Source organism: Aotus nancymaae, unplaced genomic scaffold (assembly GCF_030222135.1).
Source record: "Aotus nancymaae isolate 86718 unplaced genomic scaffold, 86718_ANA_hifiasm-v0.15.2.pri h1tg000057l, whole genome shotgun sequence".
NCBI classification, from domain to species: domain Eukaryota; kingdom Metazoa; phylum Chordata; class Mammalia; order Primates; family Aotidae; genus Aotus; species Aotus nancymaae.
In genome coordinates this window covers 37634349-37659323 of record NW_026988471.1, presented here as the reverse complement: position 1 = coordinate 37659323, position 24975 = coordinate 37634349, and the positions used below count along the sequence as shown (strand labels likewise).

Below are 24975 nucleotides of genomic sequence, written 5' to 3'. Positions count from 1 at the left end.
CAGAATTCATTAGGGATAGCTCTATGAATCCCTAAATCCTCAAATACTTGTGTAAGCTTCTAGCTTTGTCTAGATCCAGGTTTACTGTGCAGATTCTTTTTTCTTTTTAATTGAGATGGAGTTTCACTCTTGTTACCCAGGCTGGAGTGCAGTGGTACAGTCTCGGCTCACTGCAACTTCTGCCTCCTGGATTCAAGCTATTCTCTTGCCTCAGCCTGCCGAGTAGCTGGGATTACAGGTGCCTGCCACCACTGCTGGCTGTTTTGTATTTTTAGTAGAGTTAGAGTTTTACCACATTGGCCAGGCTGGTCTCGAACTCCTGAACTTGGATGATCTGCCTGCCTCACCCTCCCAGTGCTGGGATTACAGGAGCTACCTCACCTGGCCTACTGTGCAGATTCTTATACCACAAGTAAGCCCCTTTCAAAGAATTATTGGCTGAGGCAGGAGGATTGCTTGAGCCCAGGAGTTTGAGGCAAGCCTGAGCAGTATAGTGAGACCCCGTCTCTACAAAATATATATATTTTCTTAGCTAGTCAGCCATGGTTATGCACTCCTGTGAGTCCCAGGTAGTCAAGAGGCTGATGTCAGGGGGTCACTTGAGCCTGGGAGGTGGAGGCTGCAGTGAGCCATTGTACTTCAGCCTTGGAGACAGAGACTCTATCTCTTAAAAAAAAAAAAAAAGGAAAAAAAAGGATGCTCTTTTATTTGTTGCTATCTATCTTTCTTCCAGAGAAACAAAAGTTTTTATTATTTCATAAGAGTTCCTTGGTAAACTTCAGTAAGTAGAGAACAGTGACACGGTGCTGAGATGTGGCTGCTGGTCAGTTAGCCAGGTTCACTCACTAACCACCCAACCCACTCCCAGATGCCAGCTTCTAGCACATGGGATTCAAATATGTTCCTTGGGAAGTGACATTTAAGTGCCATGGACTTTTTTCTAAAATAATAGTTTTATTGAGACATAATTTATATACTATAGGCCGGGTGTGGTGGCTCACGCCTGTAATCCCAGCACTTTGGGAGGCCGAGGCGGGTGGATCACGAGGTCAAGAGATCGAGACCATCCTGGTCAACATGGTAAAACCCTGTCTCTACTAAAAATACAAAAAATTAGCTGGACATGGTGGCGTGCACCTGTAGTCCCAGCTACTCAGGAGGCTGAGGCAGGAGAATTGCCTGAACCCAAGAGGCAGAGGTTGCAGTGAGCTGAGATCACGCCATTGCACTCCAGCCTGGGTAACGAGCGAAACTCCGTCTCAAAAAAAAAAAAAAATTTATATACTATAAAATTCACTCTTATAAAGTTTACAATTCAGTGGTTTTTAGTATTTTATAGAGTTATGCAACCATGACCACTTTCTAATCCCAGGATGTTATCACCCCCAAAAGAAACCCTGTATTCATGTACCCATATTAGTCTCTCATTTTCCCCTTCCCCTAGCCCCTGACAACCACAAATCTGCTATCTCTATGGGTTTGCCTGCTCTGGACATTTCATAGAAATGGAATTATACAATATGCAGCTTTTTGACATGGGCTTCTTTCACTTAGCATAATGTGTTCAAGGTTCATTCATGTACTAGTACAAATCAGTATAGCTTTCCTTTTTATTAGTGAATAATAGTCTATTATGTGGACATACCACATTTTGTTCATTGATTCATCATTTGATAGACATTTGGGTTCTTTTATGTTGTGGGATTTGGGGACACTTGAAAATAGTTGTAACATTCACTGCTAATTCTTTTAATGTTAATTACTTTGTTTTAATTTGGTTTAAAAATAATCACTTATGCTTGATAAAAGTTTATTTGAGGATGTATTTTAAGTTCCTTATAATAGAAATACTAGAAATGAATGAACTTACTTTATTCAAGTTTTAACTTTTTCTCCATTTTGACTTTTTGTTGTTGACACTCTGTTAAACAGCGACTTTCCTTTTTTGTTAAAGAAAGGGCTCCATATTGAAATGTTTCCTTTTATTTCCTTCAAGTTGAAAAAGAATCAGAATCTGAGGAGTCAGATGAGGATGAAAGTCCTGCACCTGTTATAGTAGAGAATGAAAGCTATGTGAACCTTAAGAAAAAGATTTCCAAAAGATATGACTGGCAGGCAAAGTCAGTATATGCTGAAAATGGTAAAATCTGCAAGCAGTTCCGAATGAAACAGGTAGGGTATGCTGAGAGAATGACTAGCGTTGCTTCCCTAATATCCCAATGATGCGATTAGGAATTAGGAAGCTTTGGCTACCCTCCCTAATGTTCTTTTGGTTCTTTTTCTCCCTGAGTGGTCAAAGTTTCTATAGGCCACAGCAAACTTAGGTGCATATGCTAGATGGTTTTGGAAAATCCTATAGCTGGTACATATCAAACACACACATATATGCCAAATAGTCTCAGAATCATGTGCCTTTGGTACTGTGATGGACAGTCTGGTATGTAAAAGGAATAGCAAGACTGTGGTTTAATGGCCGGGCACAGTGGCTCACGCCTGTAATCCCAGCGCTTTGGGAGGCTGAGGCAGGTGGATCACCTAAGGTCAGGAGTTTGAGACCATCCTGGCCAACATGGCAAAACCCTGTCTCTACTAAAAATACAAAAATTAGCCAGACACGGTGGTGGGCGCCTGTAATCCCAGCTACTTAGGAGGCTGAGGGATGAGAATCACTTGAACCCCGGAGGCAGAGGTTGCAGTGAGCCGAGATGGCACCACTGCACTCCAGCCTGTGTGACAGAGCAAGACTTGGTCTCAAAAAAAAACAAAAAACAAAACAAAAAATACTGTGAGTTAGAGCCAAGCAGGCCTGGTAGCACATACCTGTAGTCTCAGCTACTTGGAAGTCTGAGGTAAGAGGATTACTTAAGACAAAGCCAGCCTGGACAACACAGTGATACCCTGTCTCTAAAAACAAAACAAAACAAATATTGTGATTTACATTAGAAAAATTAATATATAAAAGGAGAAGGATAAGAAAGGACTTTTACCCTGTTTCAAAGACTCAAAGGATAAATAATGTGCCCAAGGTCACGTGCCTAGTAAGTGGTTTAGCCAATTACATTTCTAAAGTCCATTTTGTTTTTACCCCATTCACATGAAGATTGTTTTAAAAGAATTCATAAGTGAACTCTGAGGGCAAAGTTAGAGATAGGGCAGAGGCAAGTTGCTTAATCAATATGGAAATTGGATTAAATGCTCTCTAAGGGCCCTTCCAGTTCTAAAGTCCTGTGAGTCTGATTTTTAACACCGTATAACATCATCACATCTGTAGTGTAATATCCATAGAACATCAAAATGTATATAAATTGCACTGTAGATAAGATGATAGAAATAAAAAATTAGATATTCAATTTGATCAGTGTGATAAGTTTATGATAAAATTGTATGTAGGAAATGGCATGTTCCTGTAAATTTTATTACTGTATTCAAAAGTATAGCCATAGTTTTAATAAACAAGGCAATATTTATAGCATTGGCCATTAAATATGAAATTGATTTACATAGTTGTAGTGATTGGCCAAAAATAACCCTTTAGTGAGTGCTTTTCTATTATTGATTTAGGTAAAAATATGATACTGTTTAGAGCTATGCTGTCTGATATGGTAGCCCCTACCCATGTTTGGCTGTTTAATATTAATTAATTAAAATTAAAACTTCTGTGCCTCAGTACACTAGTCCCACTTCAAGTGCTCAATAGACACATGTGGCCAGGGGTTGCTATATTGGACAGCACAGGTATAGAACATTTCCATCCACACAGAAAGTTCTATTGGACAGTGCTGGTATAGAGACTCTTGCTGGGAAGAACTGGATATGTGCTAAGCAAGAGGGCTTTATTTCACTCAGAAAATCTTTCAGTTTATTCACATGTTGGAAAACTATTTAATGTACAGATTCCACAGCTCACTCTGGCTGCTTCTCTGAGCAGCCTTCTGAATAAAGACCTCTACATCCAATCCCAACAAATCCGACAAAGGATCAACCAAGGCCAGGAGTTCAAGACCACCTGGGCAACATAATGAGACCCTGTCTTGATAATTAAAGTAAAAAAAAAAAAAGCTATAATCCCAGCACTTTGAGAGACCAAAGCAGGTGGATTGCTTGAGCACAGGAGTTCGAGGCCAGCCTGAGCAACATGGTGAAATCCTGTCTCTACAAAAAAATACAAAAAGCTGGGTGTAGAGGGACACACCTGTAGTCCCAGCTGCTTGGGAGCCTGAGGCAGGAGGATAGATAGAGGCTGGGAAGTGGAGATTGGAGTGAGCCATGATCACACCACTGCACTCCAGCCTGGCAAGAGTGAGACCCTGTCTCAAAAAAAAAAAAAAAAAAAGGTAACCCAACTGATGTCTTATCTTTGATTTTATTAGGCTTCCAGACAATTCCAGTCCATTCTGCAAGAGAGACAGTCACTCCCTGCTTGGGAAGAAAGAGAAACCATCCTTAACTTACTGCGTAAGCACCAGGTGGTTGTCATAAGTGGTATGACTGGGTAAGAATGCTATTTATTCATATGCAGCTTTCATCTATAAATATTATATGCACCCTGTTTACCATAACCAGTTCCACTTTTTAAAAACTGTAGCTGGATTTATGGGCATTATATACCTCTGCCTTGAGACATAAGGCAAAAAAATCCAGCTGAAGACTTTTAACAAGGCTCATGTTTAAATTTAAAGGATAGTTCTAGTACATTTAGCTTGAAAGCTTTTCATCTTCTGAATTTATTCTGATTTCCTGTCACCCAGGCTGGAGTGCAGTGGCATGATCTCGGCTCACTGCAACCTTTGCCTCCCAGGTTCAAGTGATTCTCATGCCTCAGCCACCCAAGTAGCTTGGATGACAGGTGTGCACCACCATACCCAGCTAATTTTTTTGTGTTTTTAGTAGAGATGTGGGTTTTACCATGTTGGCTAGGCTGGTCTCGAACTCCTGGCCTCAAGTGATCTAGTTGCCTCGGCCTCCCAAATTGCTGGGATTACAGGCATGAGTCACTATGCCCAGCCATTTTTTTTCTTTTAAAAACAACTTAATGATGGTGCATTATTTTTCCTGTTTCACATTCTACATATATTATGCAAACCTATTTAGCAGGGACAAGTTGCAAACTTAATTTAATTCTTTGTTCAAGAGTATACGATTTATTTATTTATTTATTTATTTATTTATTTATTTATTTATTTATTAGAGATGGGGTTTCACCATGTTGGCCAGGCTGGTCTTGAACTCCTGACCTCAGGTGATCCGCCCACCTCAGCCTCCCACAGTGCTGGGATTACAGGCGTGAGCCACTGCGCCCGGTTAGAGTATACGATTTAATAATTACATTTGTGTCCAGACTCAGTGATATGGTAATAATCTGTATCATCTAGTTTATCTTTTTAACCTCAGCCTAATCATAGCCAAATTAATACATATCAAAGGGAAAAATGTAAAATATTTTGAAAATCATAAGTTCATACTCCTTTTCTTTAGGGTTCGTGTGTAGAGTTTACATTCCAGAAGCATTTACAGACCTTAATCTAATGTCTGTTCAATAGCCCCAGTTTTACAAATATTACTAAACTATTATTTGATTGTCCTTTTGATTGGAGTGCAAATTCCTAGAATTTCTCACCTCTAGGTAATAAGTTAGGAGGTTGTTTTTGAAAATACCTGAATCTGAACAACTTGTATTCTAATTAGCTTTATCACTTTCCTCATTCCATATGATTACTTCTTTAATTAACTAGCCCTTGAAAACTTCATTTTAAGACTTACTTGTTTTAATATACAGATGTGGGAAAACCACACAGATTCCACAGTTTATTCTGGATGATTCTCTGAATGGACCACCTGAGAAGGTAGCCAACATCATCTGTACCCAACCCCGAAGAATCTCTGCAATCTCGGTTGCTGAACGCGTTGCTAAAGAAAGAGCAGAGAGGGTGGGTCTGACCGTGGGATACCAGATTCGGTTAGAAAGTGTCAAGGTTTGTATGCTCTGCTTATTTGCTGGTAACAGATATTTACGATTTTTAGGTATAAAGAGTTTTGGAGGTTAGGAGATTTGTGGGCAATTTGGGATATATACTTTCAGGTTATTTTAAAATTAATAATCACCTTCAGTAGGGGTGAAGTCTTTTTAGAAATATTTTGGTATAAAAACTCTTATTTGGTTGTACTAAATTTCCTCTATAAAGCTTTTTATTTTTTATTGGCAGAAGTCATGTAGTAAAGACCGTTTTGCTCTTGAACTTGGGACTTAATCCATTTAACCAAATAGGGAGCAGACAAATTAAGAACTGATTTCATTATTCACTGTTTTTTAATACTTTTTATGAAAATCTTAACATTTTGATATGAAGTAGAAAGGCTGTTATTACTGTCTCTGGGAAGAAACTATATTTAGTATGGTTTCCTATTAAATGGAACTGCTGGTATTTTCAATATTATTATCACTATCCACTCAAATGACTTTCCAGTAATGTTTCCTTGTTTTGAAAATTTTATTAATGATTTATATTACCCTTTTATGTGTAAGTCCTCAGCCACCAGACTGTTATACTGCACCACAGGAGTGCTGCTGAGAAGGCTAGAAGGAGATACAGCTCTACAAGGAGTCTCCCATATCATTGTTGATGAAGTTCATGAGAGGACAGAAGAAAGGTAAAACAAAGATTTTCCCAGTGAACACCCACACACATGAAATGAAAGCATGGCTGAAAAAATTGTTTTGTAGTTCCAATTCAGTTTTATGGAGATAGTAATGGTAATTTGCCACAAGGAAAGCTGTGTTAGAGAAGAGCACCTGCTTTCCTGGTCTCCAGGGTCTATAACACTAAAAAGGACAGCACATGCTCATCACTTACTAGATGGAGTCACCCTATTAGGTTAGAAGGTATACTTCACAGCATCCTGGGCATTATGCTAAGTTGAATACTGTACTTAGTAGAAATAACAGATGTCACGCATGCTGTAGCTGAACGTATCTTCTTCCTTCCTTGTTTTTTTGGTCAGTTATTCATTCCTGACATTGATTCATATATTTATTGAGCCTGCATTAAATGCCAAGTGACATATTAGTTGCTGGGGATACAGTGATGAACAAGCATGTATAGCTCCCCCTTATCTCTTACAGTCTGGTAGAAAAAACAAATAATGAACAAGTAAACAAATAATCGTAAATTGGAATAAGTACTATGAAAGAATAAATGGCATGCTGTGTTTGGAGGGAGAAACCCATAGATGTGCAAAGATCATATCTCTGTAAGATGACATTTAAATTGAAAACTGAAGTAGGGCCAGGTGCGGTGGCTCACGCCTGTAATTCCAGCACTTTGGGAGGCCGAGGCAGATGGATCACGAGGTCAGCAGTTCAAGACCAGCCTGACCAACATGGTGAAACCCTATCTCTACTAAAAATACAAAAATTAGCTGGGTATGGTAGTGTGCACCTGCAATCCCAGCTACTCAGGAGGCTGAGGCAGAAGAATCACTTGAACCCAAGAGGCAGAGGTTGCAGAGCCAAGATCGTGCCACTGCACTCAAGCCTGGGTGACAAAGCGAGACTCTGTCTCAAAAAAATAAAAAAGAAAACTGAAGTATGGCAGGGTGTGATTGCTCACACCCATAATCCCTGCACTTTGGGATGCCGAGGTGGGAGGATCACTTGAGCTCAGGAGTTATAGCCCCAGCCTGGGCCACATAATGAGACCATGTCTCTATGAAAAGTATAAAAAAAAAAAAAAAAAAAAATTAGCCAGGCATGGCAGCTCACACGAATGGTCCCAGCTACTCGGGAGGCTGAGGCAGGGGAATCAACTGAGCCCACAGGTTGAGGCTGCAGTGAGCTGTGATAGTGCCACTGCACTCCAGCCTGGTCAACAAAGCAAGACCCTGTCTCAAAAAAAAAAAAAAAAGAAAGAAAGAAAGAAAGAAAATAAGAGGGAATCCCATGTGACAAATGGGGGCAAGGTAGAAGTCGGAAGGGGCTTTATGAGTCCAGAAACAAGGAAGGCCAGTGCCGCTGCTGTGTAGCAGCAAGGGGGAAAATAGCACAGGGAAGAAGCAGCAGGAGCCAGATTTTCCAGGGCTTAAGTACCGTGAATAATAAAGCATGTGGGTTTTATCTTATGAAATTAGAAGTCATTAAAGGGTGAGGCATAAAATAAAAATTCTTGCCAGGTATAATGGTACATGCTTGTAGTTCCAGCTACTGAGGAGGCTGAGGTAGGAAGATTGCTTAAGTTCAGGAGTTCAAGGCTGTAGTGTGCTATGATTGCACCTGTGAATAGCCTCTTCAGCCTGGAGATATCGTGAGACTCCATCTCTTAAAAAAAACAAATTATAAGTCTCAATATTTTAAGTACTGAGGAGGGCCAGGAAGATGGATAGCATTAATCATAGTTTGTCATGTGGATCATGCCCTAGAGCAGTAAAAGAAAACTAGTGGGAGACTGAGGTGGGTGGATCACCTGAGGTTTGGAGTTTGAGACCAGCCGGATCAACATAGAGAAACCCCGTCTCTACTAAAAATACAAAAAATTAGCTGGGTGTGGTGGCACATGCCTATAATCTCAGCTACTCGGGAGGCTAAGGCAGGAGAATCGCTTGAACCTGGGAGATGGAGGTTGCAGTGAGCCAAGATCACGCCATTGCACTTCAGCCTGTGCAACAAGAGCGAAACTCCATTTCAAAAAAAAAAAAAAAAAAACTAGTGGGAGAAAAGTCCTGTGAAAATTATGAAGTTTTCCCAAAAAGTATTATACTACTATAAATATCTTGAGAAGAGGAAAAAAAGTCTAAGTAAACTTGGTGGACTGATAGGAAAGCAGAAAATAGCTAAAAGCAAAACATTAAGGAAAAAAAAAGGAAATGAACTTGAAGAGAAGACCCAACTACGGCAGACAAAATGTTTTTAAGAATTGAACAGGAGCTGAGCACAGTGGCTAATGCCTATAATCCCAGCACTTTGGAAGGCCAAGGTGGATGGATAACTTGAGGTCAGGAGTTCAAGACCAGCCTGATCAATATGGTGAAACCCTATCTCTACTAAAAATAGCCAGGCATGGTGGCAGGCGCCTGTAGTCTCAGCTACTGGGAGGCTGAGACAGGAGAATCGCTTGAACCCTGGAGGCGGAGGTTGCAGTGAGCCGAGATCACACCACTGCCTTCCAGCCTGGGCGACAGAACAAGATTCTGTCTCAAGAAAAAAAAAATTGAACAGGGAATACATTTAACCAGAAGAACTATTAGAAGAAATAATGCATTACTATATTAGTACATAAGAAATATGAAGTAATTAAAAACTAAAGAAAGCAGACTTTTAGATAAAAAGAATAAACCAAAAGAAAAAGAAATAATTCCTAGAACAAGACCACAATAAATATTAATTAACTATACAGAAAACACTGGCAATCTTTAAGGGGCAAATAATGTTTTTGTAGAAACTCCAGAAAACAATGGGAAAAAAAGTTAATGATAAATAATGTCATTTTGCAGCTGTTGGAAATGAATATCTGAAAGAAGTAATTTTTTTAACAAAATCACTTAACAACTTGGAAGAGAAAACCAAATAAAGCATTCTCTCAGACTAATGGTATTTAAATGATTGAGTTATAAAGATAAATTTAAACTTTTAGGGAAAATTATATCCAGTATAATTTTGAATATGAAGAATAGCTTTGAATTCTTTAACATTTGTACTTCCACAAACTTCAAGAAACGAGAGCATAGCACTGGATTTGGTTCCTGGCTAAAATAAGAGAAAGATTTTTATAAAATCTAATGATCTGTAGAATATGAGCAGTTGAAAATTCAAAAGATTTTCGAGGAGAGAGATCCAAGATGGCTGATCACTAGCAGCTCGGGCACGTAGCTCCCAGTGAAAGCGCAGAGAACGAGAGGACGCCACACTTTCAGACGAATATTTGTAGCTCACGGACCAGGAGATTCCCAGCGGAGGAGCTCCACGGGTCGCCAGAGCAACTCTTGTGGCCAGCGCGGCGGTTTTGCTGGCGCCTTAAAGCGGCAGTTCTTGGTGCAGAGTCCAGAGATTCCTGGGCAGAAAGGCACCATCAACCTTAACACCGCTGTCTTGGCCGGCACAGTGGATTGCTCAGATTTCGGCGCTGGGAATCAAAAAGTTGGACGTCCGCTCAGAGACCTAGTTAGAAAGTCGGTAATTACAAAGACGACAGATGGATAAATATATAATCAAGGGAAGAAAGCAGCCTAAAAAGGCAGAGAATACTCAAAATCAGAATGCCTCTCCCTCTACAGGGGATCGCAATTCCTCATCAGTAACAGAACAAGGCTTAATGGAGAACGAGTGTGTTCCAATAACAGAAGCAGGTTTCAAAAGGTGGGTGATGAGAAACTTCTGTGAATTAAAAGAACTTGTTCTAACCCAATGCAAAGAAACTAAGAACCTTAAAAAAAGGTTTGACGAAATGCTAGCGAGAATGGACAATTTAGAGAGGAATATAAGTGAATTGATAGAGCTGAAAAGCACAACACGAGAACTTCGCGAAGCATGCGCAAGCTTAAACAGTTGAATTGATCAAGCAGAAGAAAGGATATCAGAAGTCGAGGACCAGCTCAGTGAAATGAAACGAGAAGACAAGATTGGAGAAAAAAGGATAAAAAGGAATGAGCAAAGTCTCCAGGAAATATGGGACTATGTGAAAAGACCTAATCTACGTTTGATAGGTGTACCCGAATGTGATGAAGAGAATGAATCCAAGTTGGAAAATACTCTTCAGGATATCATTCAGGAAAACTTTCCCACCCTAGCAAGGCAAGGTAATATTCAACTCCAGGTAATACAGAGAACACCACAAAGATATTCTTCAAGAAGACCAACCCCAAGGCACATAATTACCAGATTTATTAGGGTTGAAATGAAGGAGAAAATACTAAGGGCAGCCAGAGAGAAAGGTCAGGTTACCCACAAAGGGAAATCTATCAGACTCACAGCAGATCTCTCAGCAGAAACCCTACAAGCCAGAAAAGAGTGGGGAACCAATATTTAACATCCTTAAAGAAAAGAACTTTCAACCCAGAATTTCCTATCCAGCCAAACTAAGCTTTATGAGGGAAGGAAAAATTAAATCTTTTGCGAACAAACAAGTACTTAGAGAGTTCACCACCACCAGGCCTGCTTTACAAGAGCTTCTGAAAGAAGCACTATACATATAAAGGAACAACCAATATCAGCCTTTCCAAAAATATATCAAAAAGCAAAGAACATTAATACAATGAAAAATTTACATCAACTAATGGGCAAAACAGTCAGCTAGCATCAAACGCCAGTATTAAAGTATGCTGCATCCAGACCCATCTTACATGCAACAATACACAAAGACTCAAAGAGAAGGAGGAAGATTTACCAACCAGAGAGTAAAAATAACAAATAAACAAAAAGCAGGAGATGCAATTCTCGCCTCTGATAAAGTAGACTTTAAAGCAACAAAGATCAAAAGAGGCAAAGAAGGACATTACATAATGGTAAAAGGATCAATGTAACAAGAATAGCTAACGATTCTATAGATCAACGAGATAGAAAATTAACAAGGATATTCAGGACTTGAACTCAGACCTGGAACAAGTAAACTTAATAAACATTTATAGAACTCTCCACTTCAAATACACAAAACATACATTACCACCTCACACCTATTCCAAAAGTGACTATATAATTGGAAGTAAATCACTCCTCAGTAATCGCATAGCATTTCATAGGTTTAAATGAAATATTGGTTGGCTGTTTGTTTGTTATCTTCTTCCCTTATTCCTTCCTGACTACATCATTAAGTATAATTATCAGTATACAAGAGGTTTTCAATACCCATCACTAAATTGCATTCTAGCCTGGGCAAGAAAGCAATACTCCCATTCTCTCTCCCTCTTTCTTTTCCTTTTTCCTCCTCCTCATTCTCTCTCTCTCTTTCTCTTTAAAAAAAAAAAAAGAAAAGAAAATTCAAAAGATTTTCACATCTGAATAAAGGTAAATTACACAGTGGAGAAGGGTACTTCAAACATTTAAAAACACCAGTTTACAGGAAAGGGTATACAAATTACAGGAAAAAGTAGAGAAATATTTGCTAAGTGATTGAAAAAAGCAAAAACTAATAAAATCTAGGAACAAAACTCAGTAAAAATATTGACAAGATTAAAGGTTGAATATAGAAAGATGACAGTTGTGTTAGTTTGAAATTTTAATAAATTTTCTAATCACAGAGATAACATAATTATTCTAAAGCATTTAGTAGATACCAAAAAATGTAAAAGAAGAATCTCTGTCCCCTATAAAATTGCTAGTTACATGTTATAATTTTGGTCTCTTTTTTTCTGGGAGTATATTGGGAGTTAGAAGAGGGATATGGTAGAAAGAGATGTATTTCCACAAACACAATTGGGATTATATGGTTTTGTTGTGCTGCTTTTGATTGAACAGAATGATAGCATGAACTAATGCATTATCCCTTTTTTTTTTTTTTTGAAACAGAGTCTCCACTCACTGCAGCCTCCACCTCCTGGGTTAAAGCGATCCTCCTGCCTCAGCCTCCCAAGTAGCTGGAGCTACAGGTGTGCTCCACCAGGCCCAGCTAATTTTTGCATTTTTTTTAGTAGAGTCGGAGTTTTACCATGTTGGCCAGGCTTGTCTTGAACTCCTGAGCTCAAATGATACCCTCACCTTGGCTTCCCAAAGTGCTGGGATTACAAGCGTGAGCCACCATGCCCAGCCGAATTATCTGTAAAATTAATAATTACATAAGGAAATTCTGAAGTCTGGATATACCATAAATTACTTATTTGTCTGTTGTTGTTAGATTATTTCCCTGAAAAAGAAACAAAAATGGTGATAAGTGTAATTAAATTAGCTCATTAAAAAGAGCTAAGTAGTATAAGAATATGTTTTCATTAAAAACTCAGACAGGCGCTGAGGCTCACACCTACAGGCCTCCCATTCTAGGATTACTGACTATATGTTCAAAAATCCCAGCACTTTGTGAGGCCAAGGCATGAGGATCACTTGAGCCTAGGAGTTTGAGACCAGCCTGGGCAACACAGGGAGACACTGTCTTTACTATAAAAACAAAAACAAAAAAATTAGCCCCAGCTTCTTGGGAGGTTGAGGCAGGAGGATCACTTGAACCCAGAAGTTCAAGGCTGCAGTGAGCCATGATTATGCCACTGCACTACAGCCTGGATGACAGAGCAAAACTTTGTTTCAAAAAAAAAAATAGAAAAGAAAAATATTACAGATAAAGTGAAAGTTCCTCTTAATACTCCCAAACCACTCTCAGTTATTCTTAGAAGTAAACTGGTAATACATCCTTCTATGCATGGATATAGATGTTTACTTTCTTAGGAATAGTTATTTTTGTTTTCTGACCTTTTTTTCTTACACGGATGATATATTCATTTAGTAAGTCAATGAATATTCATTAGGTACTTACTATGTCCCAGGTGTTGTTGTAGATCCTGGAGTAGTGAATAAAATTCTTGTCCATGTAGAACTTCTAGTGGGAGAGCTCATCAATAAGATAATTAAGTAAAATATAGAGTATGGTTAGTGCTAAGAAGAAAAAATAAAGCAGAAAAAAAGACAATAGAAATGCAAGAGAGGAGGGCATTTGAAATTTTAAATACGGTAGCCAAGGAAGTCCTCGGTGAAAAAATGTCTTTGGAGTAAGGACTTGAAGGAAGTGACAGAGCTACCTGTGTGAAGGACTAGAAGAAGCCCAGTAATCCAGGCAGATTAATAACATGTACAAAAGATCCAAGGTACATACCTTAAAGACAGCAAGGAGAACAGTGAGCCATTGCTGAGTGAATGAGAGAGAGAGAGAGAGCACTAGGAAAAGATGGGGGGCATGGAGTACAGACCATGCCATATAGAGCCTTGTTAGTAAGGACTCTAAGGAGTCATTGGATTTTACATAGAAGAATGGCATCGATTTTTCTTCTCTTTTTCTTTTTTGGTTTAAGAGATGGGGTCTTCCTATATTGGCCACGTTGGTCTTGAACTCCTGGCCTCAAGCATTCCTCCCACCTCAGCCTCCCAAACTGCTAGGATTACAGGTGTGAGCCACTGCACCTGGTCAGCACAATCAGATGGACATTCAAAGAGCATTATTTGTTGGCTGTAATGAGAACAGACTGCACGGGGGCAAGGGCCAAGAGACCAATTAGGGTGGTGGTATTCTGCAGTGCATATTATTCCAGACGACTTGGGATTTTTCCTACTAACGATATGTCTTAGAGATGTTTTCCTGTCATTAATCTAGAGCTCTACCTTATCCCTTGTATCTGCCTTATGTTATTCCATAGACTGGATGATATTTTTATAATTAACCATTTCTCAGTTGATGGACATTTCGGTAGTTTCTATTATTTCATTATTACAAACAATGCTATAATGAAAATCTTTGTATATGCCTCTTTGTGTACATGTAGATATCAAGAAATAGAATTATCAAGTTTGTACCCTATACCAGCTAAGAGTGAAAAAAATAATTATAAAATTTGATGATAAATCCTGTTGGGATTTTGATTTGTTTTATTTGGGAAAGAATTCGTATCTTTATACAGGTTGAGCATCCCTAATCCAGATATTTGAAATCTGAAATCTGAAATGGTCCAAAATCTGAAACTTTTTGAGTGCTGACATGACACTACAAGTAGAAAATTCCACACCTGACACCTTTACTCTCTGATGGTTCAATATACAGAAACTTTATTTCACGGATAAAATTAATCAAAATGTTCTATAAAATTACCTTTAGGCTATATATATATAGGTATAGATGAAACATAAATAGATTTCATGTTTACATTTAGGCCTTATCCCCAAGATATCTCACTGTGTATATGCAACTATTCCAAAATCTGAGAAAATTTGAAATCTGAAACACTTCTGGTTCTAACCATTTCATATAGGACATTCAACCTATAATATTAAGGCTTCACATCCAAGAACACAACACATATGAATGTTATAGGTTTTTTTTTTTTCCACAGAGATCTTATATATTTCTTGCTCAAAATATGGTAAAAGTTATCAATTTTCACATGATGAATTTGTTTGATCCTTGGTGTTTCTTTTATTTTCTCTAGTGACTTCCTGCTGCTAGTTTTGAAGGACATTGTATCGCAGAGGCCAACTCTTCAAGTTATTTTAATGAGTGCGACTTTAAACGCTGAGCTTTTTTCAGAATATTTTAATTCCTGCCCAGTTATTACTATACCAGGTGATTAAAATGTATCATTAAATATGTATAATTCTAATGCTTTAAGCAAATATAATTATTTTAAAGTTTGAGACATAGTAGATATTTATACCTCTTTCTAGAGAAGTGATTCATTTATAACATAAAATCATAACCATATAATGTAGTTGATAAGGAGATAACATATCTTGCTGGGAGATTTTAATTTTTTTAGGTGACTTATAAAAAAAGTCATGGTTACTTATCACTAGCATTCCATCATGTTTAACATCAAAGTTTATAGTGGCAATATGTCATCAAGAGGGAACTTGTGCCTGTGACAGTATATTTGTTCATTTCTGGATTCTGCTACATTTCGGGATGTTGGTCCACTCTGGGAGAAAGTAAAGTTGGATAGTCTGCTTTTTCTTTTGGTGCTTCCACAGTCGCATTGTGAAATTAATTTATCACCCTGAGCTTTGATTTATCCTTCAATCAAAAAGACTCTTTGGAAGTACTGACTGATAAACAATAATGCAGTTTGTTTTAATTATAGAGAATGCTGACAATAAATTTAAGGAAGAAACTTTGTGTTTGATCTAGAATACAATTGTTGAATGTTTAAAGATCCTCTATGGCAGAAGTGGGGCAGGTATGAAAGGTGTAACAGGTTAAAAAAAAAAAAAAAGTCTTAGGAAATGATCATTTCTCTACCTATACACTATCTTACTGACTGAAATCTACCCTTTCCAATTTCTGTTACCAAGAACTTTTCTTCTTGATTCTTTTAAGACCACAGAACAAATAGGACCTTAGCGTGACAAGCTTTGTTTTAAGAGAATTATATATATAAACGATTTCATGATGGTTAAATGGATGTTCTCAGGCTTTTCTATTTTATCTCCTTGTTTTTCTAGGTCGTACATTTCCTGTTGATCAATTTTTTTTGGAAGATGCAATTGCTGTGACAAGGTAAGGAAGATACTAATTAAGATTCAGTGAAAGGACCTGGCATGGTGGCTCATGCCTGTAATTCCAGCACTTTGGGAGGCCAAGGTGGAAGGATCCTTTGAGGCCAGGAGTTCAAGACCAGCTTGGGCAACATACTGAGACCCCCCATCTCTTGAAAAAAAAAAAAAAGATTCAGTGAAACTTTGAAAACAGAATAATATTTTACCCTCAGTGTGCCAGAATACTAATACATGTGTTAGTCTTTTTTTCTAATTTTTCTACACTTTGATCTTAGCCAAAAAGCCAACAAGTGACTTTCTTCTATTTTTTCTGTTTGAGTATTTTGTTCTCCTCTCTCTTTCAGCAAACAGATTGCCAATATTTAAATCCTTCTACTTACTTTTTTTTTTCTTTTCTTTTTTTTTTTGGAGGTAGAATCTTACTCTGTGGCCCAGGCTGGAGTACAGTGGTGTAATCATAGCTCACTGCAGCCTCAAACACTTGACTCAAGCAGTCCTCCTACTTCAGCCTCCTGAGTAGCCGAACTGCAGACACATACCACCATGCCTAACTTTTTTCGTGGTTTTGTAGAGATAGGAGTCTCATCATGTAGCCCAGGCTGGTCTCAAACTCCTGACCTCAAGCAGTCCTCCTGCCTTACCTCCCAAAGTGATGGGATTACAGTCATGAGCCACCATGCCTGGCCCCCTCTACTTACTATAACTTTGGCAAGTAGCTTAGTCTCTCTGTACTTTAATTTTAATGAATTAATACTTGCTGATTCTACTGAGAGCATAAAATAATTAATGAATTAATACTTGCAAAGTGCTTAGAACTGTGCCTGGCACATAGTGCATGCTCTTAAAAATGTTAGCTATTATTGGCCAGGTGCAGTGGCCCATGCTTGTAATCTCAGTACTTTGGGAGGCCAGGGCAGGCGGATCACCTCAGGTCAGGAGTTCAAGACCAGCCTGGCCAACATGGTGAAACTCTGTCTCTACTAAAAATAGAAAAATTAGCTGGGCGTGATGCTACATGCCTGTAATATCAGCTATTCTGGTGGCTGAGGCAGGAGAATCACTTGAATCCACAAGGGAGAGGTTGCAGTGAGCTCAGATTGTGCCATTGCACTCCAGCCTGGGTGGCAGAGTGAAACTCTGTCTCAAAAAAAAAAAGTTAGCTATTATTATATCATCATTCTACACACATAGAGTTTGCAGTATAGCCTGAGTGTTAAGATGTCTGTATAAATAATTTTAAGTACTAGATAGAAAATGGTAATGTCCATTGTATATAAACAGATCTCTCTTCTTTGAGAACTCTTGAGGATTCCCCAAGATTTTCTTTGCACTGTTTCTTCACACTGTTAACTCTCCCTTAGACTCATGTGATTTCAGCTGTCATCCCTGTGCCAAGAACTCCCAGATCAGTATCTTCATTCCTGACCTCTGAGCTCTAGATTGAAACACCCCTAATACCTGGCACCTTAAATACAAGTCAGAATTTTTCTCCTTCTCTGTTCCTTCCTTTTCTAATAAGCCCCCTCCTAATTCCATATTCATTTAACAGTACTGTATTCTCAAGCTAAAAACCCAAAACCAGTGGCTCTCAAATTTTAGTGTGCAATAAGAATACTTAAGGAGCTTATTAGAATTATTATTTTCTGGGCCCTATCCCACTACCATTGCATATGAGTTTCTGAGGAAATCATCTTTCAACTAGTTTACCTGTCTTTTCTTTTTCAAATTCACTGCTTTCAGAATTTTATATATAAATATATACGTGTGTGTGTGTGTGTATATATATATATATAAATTTTTTTTTTTTTTTTTTTTTTTTTTTGAGACAGTCTCACTTTGTTACCCAGGCTGAGGGCAGTGGTGCAATCATAGCTCACTGCAGCCTTGGTCTCCAGGGCTCAAGTGATCCTGCCACCTCAGAATACCAAGTAGCTGAGACTACAGGTATATGCCACCATGCGTGGCCAATTTTTGTATTTTTAGTAGAGACAAGGTCTCGCTATGTCACCCAAGCTTAGAATTATCTTTAAACATAGAATTGGTGACATTCCTCCTATTCTTAAAAACTTTCACTGGTTCCCTATCACTCACACTTTGTGGACACTGAAGGCCCATGTCATCTGACCCCAGCCAATATTTAACTTCCTTTCCTACTTTATTTTCCTACTTACATAAACCTTAGCACTGTCAGACTACTTGTTATTTCTCAAATATGCCATACCATTCCTATCTGTATTCCTTTTTCCCACTTTCTTCTCTAGTTTTTCTTTAACATCCAACTTGAATGCTGACTCCATGAAATTTCCTATTTTCTGCTATTAAAAATTAATCACTTCTTTATTAGAAGTCACTGAGTACTTTTCTTGTGTGTCTAATGACATTTATTTCTGTCTTGCAGAATAATGAGTTGTTTTGTTCTGTTCTCACTAGTTTGTAAGCTCCTTGAAAGTGTATTTATTTTTCTATACTATACCACCACCATCACCATAGTCCCTTGTACAAAATAGACATTCAGTAAATGTTCAATAAACAAAAAACTGGTGAATGTGAAAAGAGTGTATGGCATTTAGTGGAGAGAAGGGGTTAGAGGAAGTCAGGATTATAGAATCATAGGTTTTTAAATCTGTTTGTTTGTTTGGAGACAGAGTTTCACTCTTGTTGCCCAGGCTGGAGTGCAATAGTGTGATCTTGGCTCACCATAACCTCCAACTCCCAGGTTCAAGCGATTCTCCTGCTCCAGCCTCCTGAGTAGCTGGAATTACAGGCATGCACCACCACGCCCAGCTAATTTTGTATTTTTAGTAGAGACGGGATTTCTGTGTATTTGTCAAACTGGTCTCAAACTCCTGACCTCAGGTGATCCACCTGCCTCGGCCTCCCAAAGTGCTGGGATTACAGGAGTCAGCCACTGTACCCAGCCTCTAAATCTTTTTTTTTAACAAGCTACAATACACTTTATGAAATGATATCTTATAGGAAATCATACAGAAATAACAGATAAAACAGGAATGATCAGGCTGAAAGAATAGCCCCCAATTACTTACGTTGCTCCCATTCCCTTACCTTACCTTGGGGCTTTGAGCAACATTTAAGAGTCCAGGAAAGAAAAAATCAAGCCACTTATCTATGCCAATTTCCCAAAAGATGAGAAAGTAAAACCCTTTGAAACTGACTTGCTAGAAGTTTCATGGCAGGTTGGTTTAGTGGCGGACCTAGAACTCAAATCCAGAGCTTTTGGTTTTAAATCTAGTCATTTTTCTGCTTTGCCATGATGTCTAATAGTATTGTCACTAACAAATATTAAACTGACAAGTATAAGAGTTTTGAAATGTTTTAAGGACAGTCTTAGGTTGATGTTCAGCCAATAGCTAGAAACTTGGGTCCAAATTGGATGGCAACAAAGGGGGGTCAGCTGCCTGGGAATTATCATTGAAACAAGAGGATTGATAAGATTGCCATGGAAGAATTAAAAATGAAGAGGGCTGTTACTAAGGCTATAATTCAAATGTGTTTTCTGAATGTCCATGCCATTATTCCTGGGTAGAGCTTTTCTCCAAATTCTTAGCTGGTTTCCTAGACAGACCTAAAAGCATTGTAGTGTGTTCCCAACCAGAAATAGGGTACAGCCAGTGTCCTGGATTGGTGGAAGAATGGCACATGAATTGAGCAGAAACAGTGACATTTTGCTGAATGAGCACATTAAATAGGTGAATTCTTTCACTCCCCACCAACAGAACCACATATACACAACCAATACATTCCTTTGTCTTTCTCAGGTATGTGTTGCAGGATGGGAGCCCATATATGCGGTCCATGAAACAGATATCAAAGGAAAAGCTTAAAGCAAGGCGGAACAGAACTGCATTTGAAGAAGTGGAAGAAGACCTGAGGCTCTCCCTTCACCTCCAGGATCAGGATTCTGTCAAAGATGCAGTGCCAGATCAACAGTTAGATTTTAAGCAGCTCCTGGCCCGCTATAAAGGTAACATGCCTCCTGGGGAAATATTATAATTATGCCAAAGATTTCTAATACTCTTTCCTACCATGATTTGGAAGAAGAAAAATATGACACTTGTTTCATAGTTACATTGCCTTTAATTCATCAGAACAACCTTAAACTTAGAAAAACCGTTCAGAGGCTGGGCGTGGTGGCTCACGCCTGTAATCTCAGCACTTTGGGAGGCCGAGGTGGGCAGATCACCTGAGGTCAGGAGTTCAAGACCAGCCTGACCAACGTGGAGAAACCCAGTCTCTACTTTAAAAAAAAAAAAAAAGAAAAATGGTTCAGATACATATTTAGAATACAATTGTTACTATATTTGCCAATGGGTTTTTTTCTAATTGTAGAAGAAATATGTGCTCATTAAAGAAAAATTATGAGGTAGTAAAATATGTTATATTCTTGTGCATTTTGTAGCTTTTTATTTTGATGTAATTTCAAATTTACAGCAAAGTTTGCAAGACTAAACAATGAACTCTCATATATCCTTTACCCCAGTTCACCAGTTGTTAATGTTTTGCTTCATTTTTTGCTTTACCATTTGCTCTGGGTGCATGTATTTTTTTTTTTTTTTCTGAATCTCCTGAGAGTAAGTTGCAGATATGATACCCTTTTACCCTTAATACTTTAGTATGTCTTTCCTAAAAACAAGGACATTCTCTTATATAACCATAGTACAGTGATCAAAATGAAGACGTTTAACATTGATACAATTATTTAATTCACAGTCCATACTCAGATTTGAATAATTATCTCAATAATATTTATTTGTGCTATTTTTTCCTGATTCAGGATCCTATCATGGATCATATATTACATTCAGTCATGTGTTCTTAGTCTCCTTTGATCTAGAACAGCTCCTTGTCCTTTGTCTTTTAGTGACCTTGACATTTTTAAAGATTATTTTGTACAATGTCCATCCATTTGGGTTTGATGTTCCCCCATAATTAAATTTAGATTATACATTTTTGGCTGGAGCACCACAAAAACAATCTTGATTTCTTGATGCATCATATCGAAAGGCACCTGGGCCCGTGGTGTTGGCTTGTCCCTTATTGGCAATGTTAACTTGCTCACTTGGTAAAGATGATATTTGCTATGTTTCTCCCCTGGGTAATTACTATTTCTTTTGTAGTTAATAAGTCACTTGTGAAGTGATATTTGAGATTATTTTAAAATCCTTTAATATCCCCACTAGTTTTAGCATTATTCTTGGGCTTTTAAAATAACATCTTTTGAGGCCTACCCTGTGCTGAGCTTTTTGTTGTTTGTTGTTAGGTACTTCCTCCTGCCAGACTCTAGCCAGCTACTCTTTGTTTCTATGTGGTCTTCTATCCATATGAGCTAAACTAAACCCATAGAAACCCAGGATTACTACTTTCGCTTTCTTCCTTGAAGCCTAGACTAGAAGCAGGTCTCAGCTGCCCTTCTTTCTCCTTTTTCCCTAGACTGTCACCCCTGTTCCTCTTAGTTCTTCCCAAAAAAAGGGTGTTTATCTTTCATAAGAGCTTCCAACCCTTGTTACTGCTTCTGTAGGATAAGAGGCAAGTGAATTTTCCTTTTTCTATATCTACCAAAGATAGTTCCCATTCCTGGATGGGGAATGGTAATCACCAAGGAATTAAGACATTAGCCATTGTTCTGTTGTTTAGGAAGATAAGCATAGTTCCCAAATATTTTATTTCATCTTCCTAATATTCTGAGATGTAAAGCTAAGAGAATGGACTGTATTTTATAGACCTGGGTTCAACTCCCACGGCTCTCATAAAACCAGCTAATGATCTTGAGCAAGTTCTTTATCCTCTCTGTGGCTCAGTTTCCTTATCTATAAAGTGGAGTCATTTAGAGGAATATAATACAAACCCACAAGGATAGTGCCCAGCTAGTAAGTAGAGATCTGTGATTCTAATTAAAATATGTCTGACTCAAAAATTTGTGTTCTATTTATACATCATACCAACTGATAATTCCCATTTCCTTATTCTATTAAACTGTGGAACAAGAAAATTCCTTTCCAGCTGGGCACAGTGACTCATGCCTATAATCCTAACACTTTGGGAGGCTGAGGCAGGAGGATCACATGAGCCCAGGAGTTCAAGGCCAGTGTGGGCAAATATCGAGACCTTGTCTCTACTACAAATGTTTTTTAAAATTATCCAGGCATGGTGGTTGGCACCTGTAGTCCCAGCTACTTAAGAGGCTGAGGCTGGAGGATTGCTTGAGCAAAGGGGTTCAAGGTTGCAGTGAGCTATGATCGCACCAGTGCACTCCAACCCCAACAGAGTGGGACCCTGTCTCAAAAAAAAATAAAATCCCTTTGGTTTCTCTTTGAAAATTTTGGAGTTTTCTTTTAAAATTATCACTGAATCTAATCCATGACTTTCTAATTTTAAGCACAAAGGTTACTAAAGTTCAGAAAGTACCTTTGGGACCTCCTTTCTAAGGAAGGAGAATGAAGGAGTTGAGGTCAGGAAACGTGACTCTGCCACCAGCTTCTGTATGATACCAGGCTGATTGCTTAGCTTTTCTGAGCTTCTCGTTCCCTGTTTTGTTGTGTTTCTTTTTTTAAAAAGTCCTTACAAAAATTAGCCAGTAATGGTGGCTCACGCCTTTAGTCCCAACTACTTGGGAGGTTGAGGCAATGAGAATCACTTGAAACCAGGAGGCAGAGGTTGCAGTGAGCAGAGATTGCACCACTGCCCTCTAGCCTGGGCAACAGAGCAAGACTCTATCTCAAAAAAAAAAAAAGTCTTGAACTATTTGATTAAATAATGTTTCCTACCTCAATTTTTAAGGCATTTTCTTGTTTTTCTTTGAAAAAATTAATAATCTGTTATTTTAAATATATTATTGATTTGGCTGGGCACAGTGGCTCATGCCTATAATCCCAGCACTTTGGGAGGCTGAGGCTGGAGGATTGCTTGAGCTCAGGAGTTTAAGACCAGCCTGGGCAACATGGAGCTGCCTTGTCTCTAAAAAAAAATTTAAAAATTAGCTGGTGTGGTATAGTCCCTGCTACTTGGGAGGCTGAGGTGAAAGATTGTTTGAACCCCAAGGGCCAAGGCTGCAGTGAGCCATGATCATGCCACTGCACTCCAGCCCAAGCAAAAGAGTGAGACCCTGTTTTCAATAATAATAATAATTTACAGAAACAAAACTATGTTCAATTTTCTTTTTTTTTTTTTTTGATTAGTTGATCCTTTCTCCTTTTTGAAACGTCTAGTTTTTTGGAATCTTGGCAAAGAAAAGTGATTTCCTGCTCCACCTTCCTCACTGAACCACACCCTTGTTGTGGAACCTGTTTCTTCCTTTTTTTTTTTTTCATTGAGACAGAATTTTGCTCTTGTTGCCCAGGCTGGAGTACAGTGGCTCAATTTCAGCTCACTGCAATCTTGGCCCTTGGGCCATGCACCCGGAACATTTTTTTCCATTTTTGACCAACATGGCATTCATTCCACCAAAACAATATTGTTTCACAACTGCTTCTTTTTTTTGAGATGGAGACTCACTCTGTTGTCCAGTTGGAGTTCAGTGGCACAATCTCGGCTTACTGCAACCTCCGCCTCCTGGGTTCAAGCGATTTTCCTGCCTCAGCCTTCTGAGTAGCTGGGATTACAGGTGGCCGCCACCATGTCTGGCTAATTTTGTGTGTGTGTGTATTTTTAGTAGAGATGGGGTTTAACCATGTTGTCAGGCTGGTTTCAAACTTCTGACCTCAGGTGATCCACCCACCTCGGCCTCCCAAAGTCCTGGGATTACAGGCATGAGTCACCACACCTGGCCAAAACTGTTTTTGTCCCTCTTCAAACTTCTCAGCACCATGTAAGAGGTTTCCCTTCCTTGGTACCAACTATAGTTATTTTGTTCCATTTAGACTGTAGTTAGGGTGATAGGTCATTAGGAGGGCCTGAGAAGAAAGGGCAGTAGTCTTTGAAGAGTTAGTCACCCCAACAATATACTATTTGCTTTTAAAAGAGCTGAGGTAACTGGGCGTGGTGGCTCACGCCTGTAATCCCAACACTTTGAGAGGCCAAGGCAGGTGGAACACAAGGTCAGGAGTTCGAGACCAGCCTGACCAACATGGTGAAACCCCATCTCTACTAAAAATAGAAAAATCAGCTGGATGTGGTGGTGTGCACCTGTCATCCCAGTACTCAGGAGGCTGAGGCAGGAAAACCCCTTAAACCCGGCAGGCAGACGTTGCATTGAGCCAAGATCATGCCACCGCACTCCAGCCGGGGCTATAGAGGAAGACTCTGTCTAAAAAATAAATAAATAAATTTTAAAAATAAATAAAAGAGCTGAGGTTTGTAGTACATCCTAAAGAACTATATTATTTACCAGGCCACAGATAGATTAGAAGATTGTGACAGAGGAGCTTGTGAGGGTCTATGAATAGACTCCAGGGGTGTTGGTGAAGCCATTACAATCACATTTATTTTTCAGGGAAGATCCATCACTTACCATTTTCTCAAAGGAACCTAAAGTTTAAGTGAGTCACTGTTATAAAAGTGCTGGTGAAAGCTGTGGTCTCTGTCCATTGTTGCCATAGGTTAGTGTTACCTGGGCTTCCAGCTTATCTCATTCATGAGTCAACTGAATCTAGGAGTTTCTAAAATGTATTTGACTTTGAATTTTGTTTCCAGAACTTAAGCTTTCAATAAATATTTAAGGGTAAAAGAGGGGAAGGAAAGAGGAGAGGGAAAAACTGGCCCATCTGGGTCTTTCCAATAGGGGCAGGCGCCTGTTCTTTGGGTCATTGTTCAAGGAAAAATTACTTCTGATGAGGCTGGATTTTCTGGGAAAC

General features: G+C 38.8%; 1 protein-coding gene across 5 annotated transcripts in view; it reads left to right on the top strand.

Annotated features, from left to right (window-relative positions):
* The window catches only part of DHX57 (DExH-box helicase 57), a 74193-nt gene that overhangs the window by 11049 nt on the left and 38169 nt on the right, over positions 1-24975 (top strand). For all 5 annotated transcript variants that reach the window (XM_064364016.1, XM_064364020.1, XM_064364017.1 and 2 more), the window contains 7 exons: positions 1997-2172; positions 4371-4492; positions 5777-5972; positions 6524-6648; positions 15106-15239; positions 16115-16169; positions 19945-20150. In XM_064364016.1, coding sequence (XP_064220086.1) covers positions 1997-2172; positions 4371-4492; positions 5777-5972; positions 6524-6648; positions 15106-15239; positions 16115-16169; positions 19945-20150 — 1014 coding nt within the window. The remainder of the gene's footprint in view (positions 1-1996; positions 2173-4370; positions 4493-5776; positions 5973-6523; positions 6649-15105; positions 15240-16114; positions 16170-19944; positions 20151-24975) is intronic.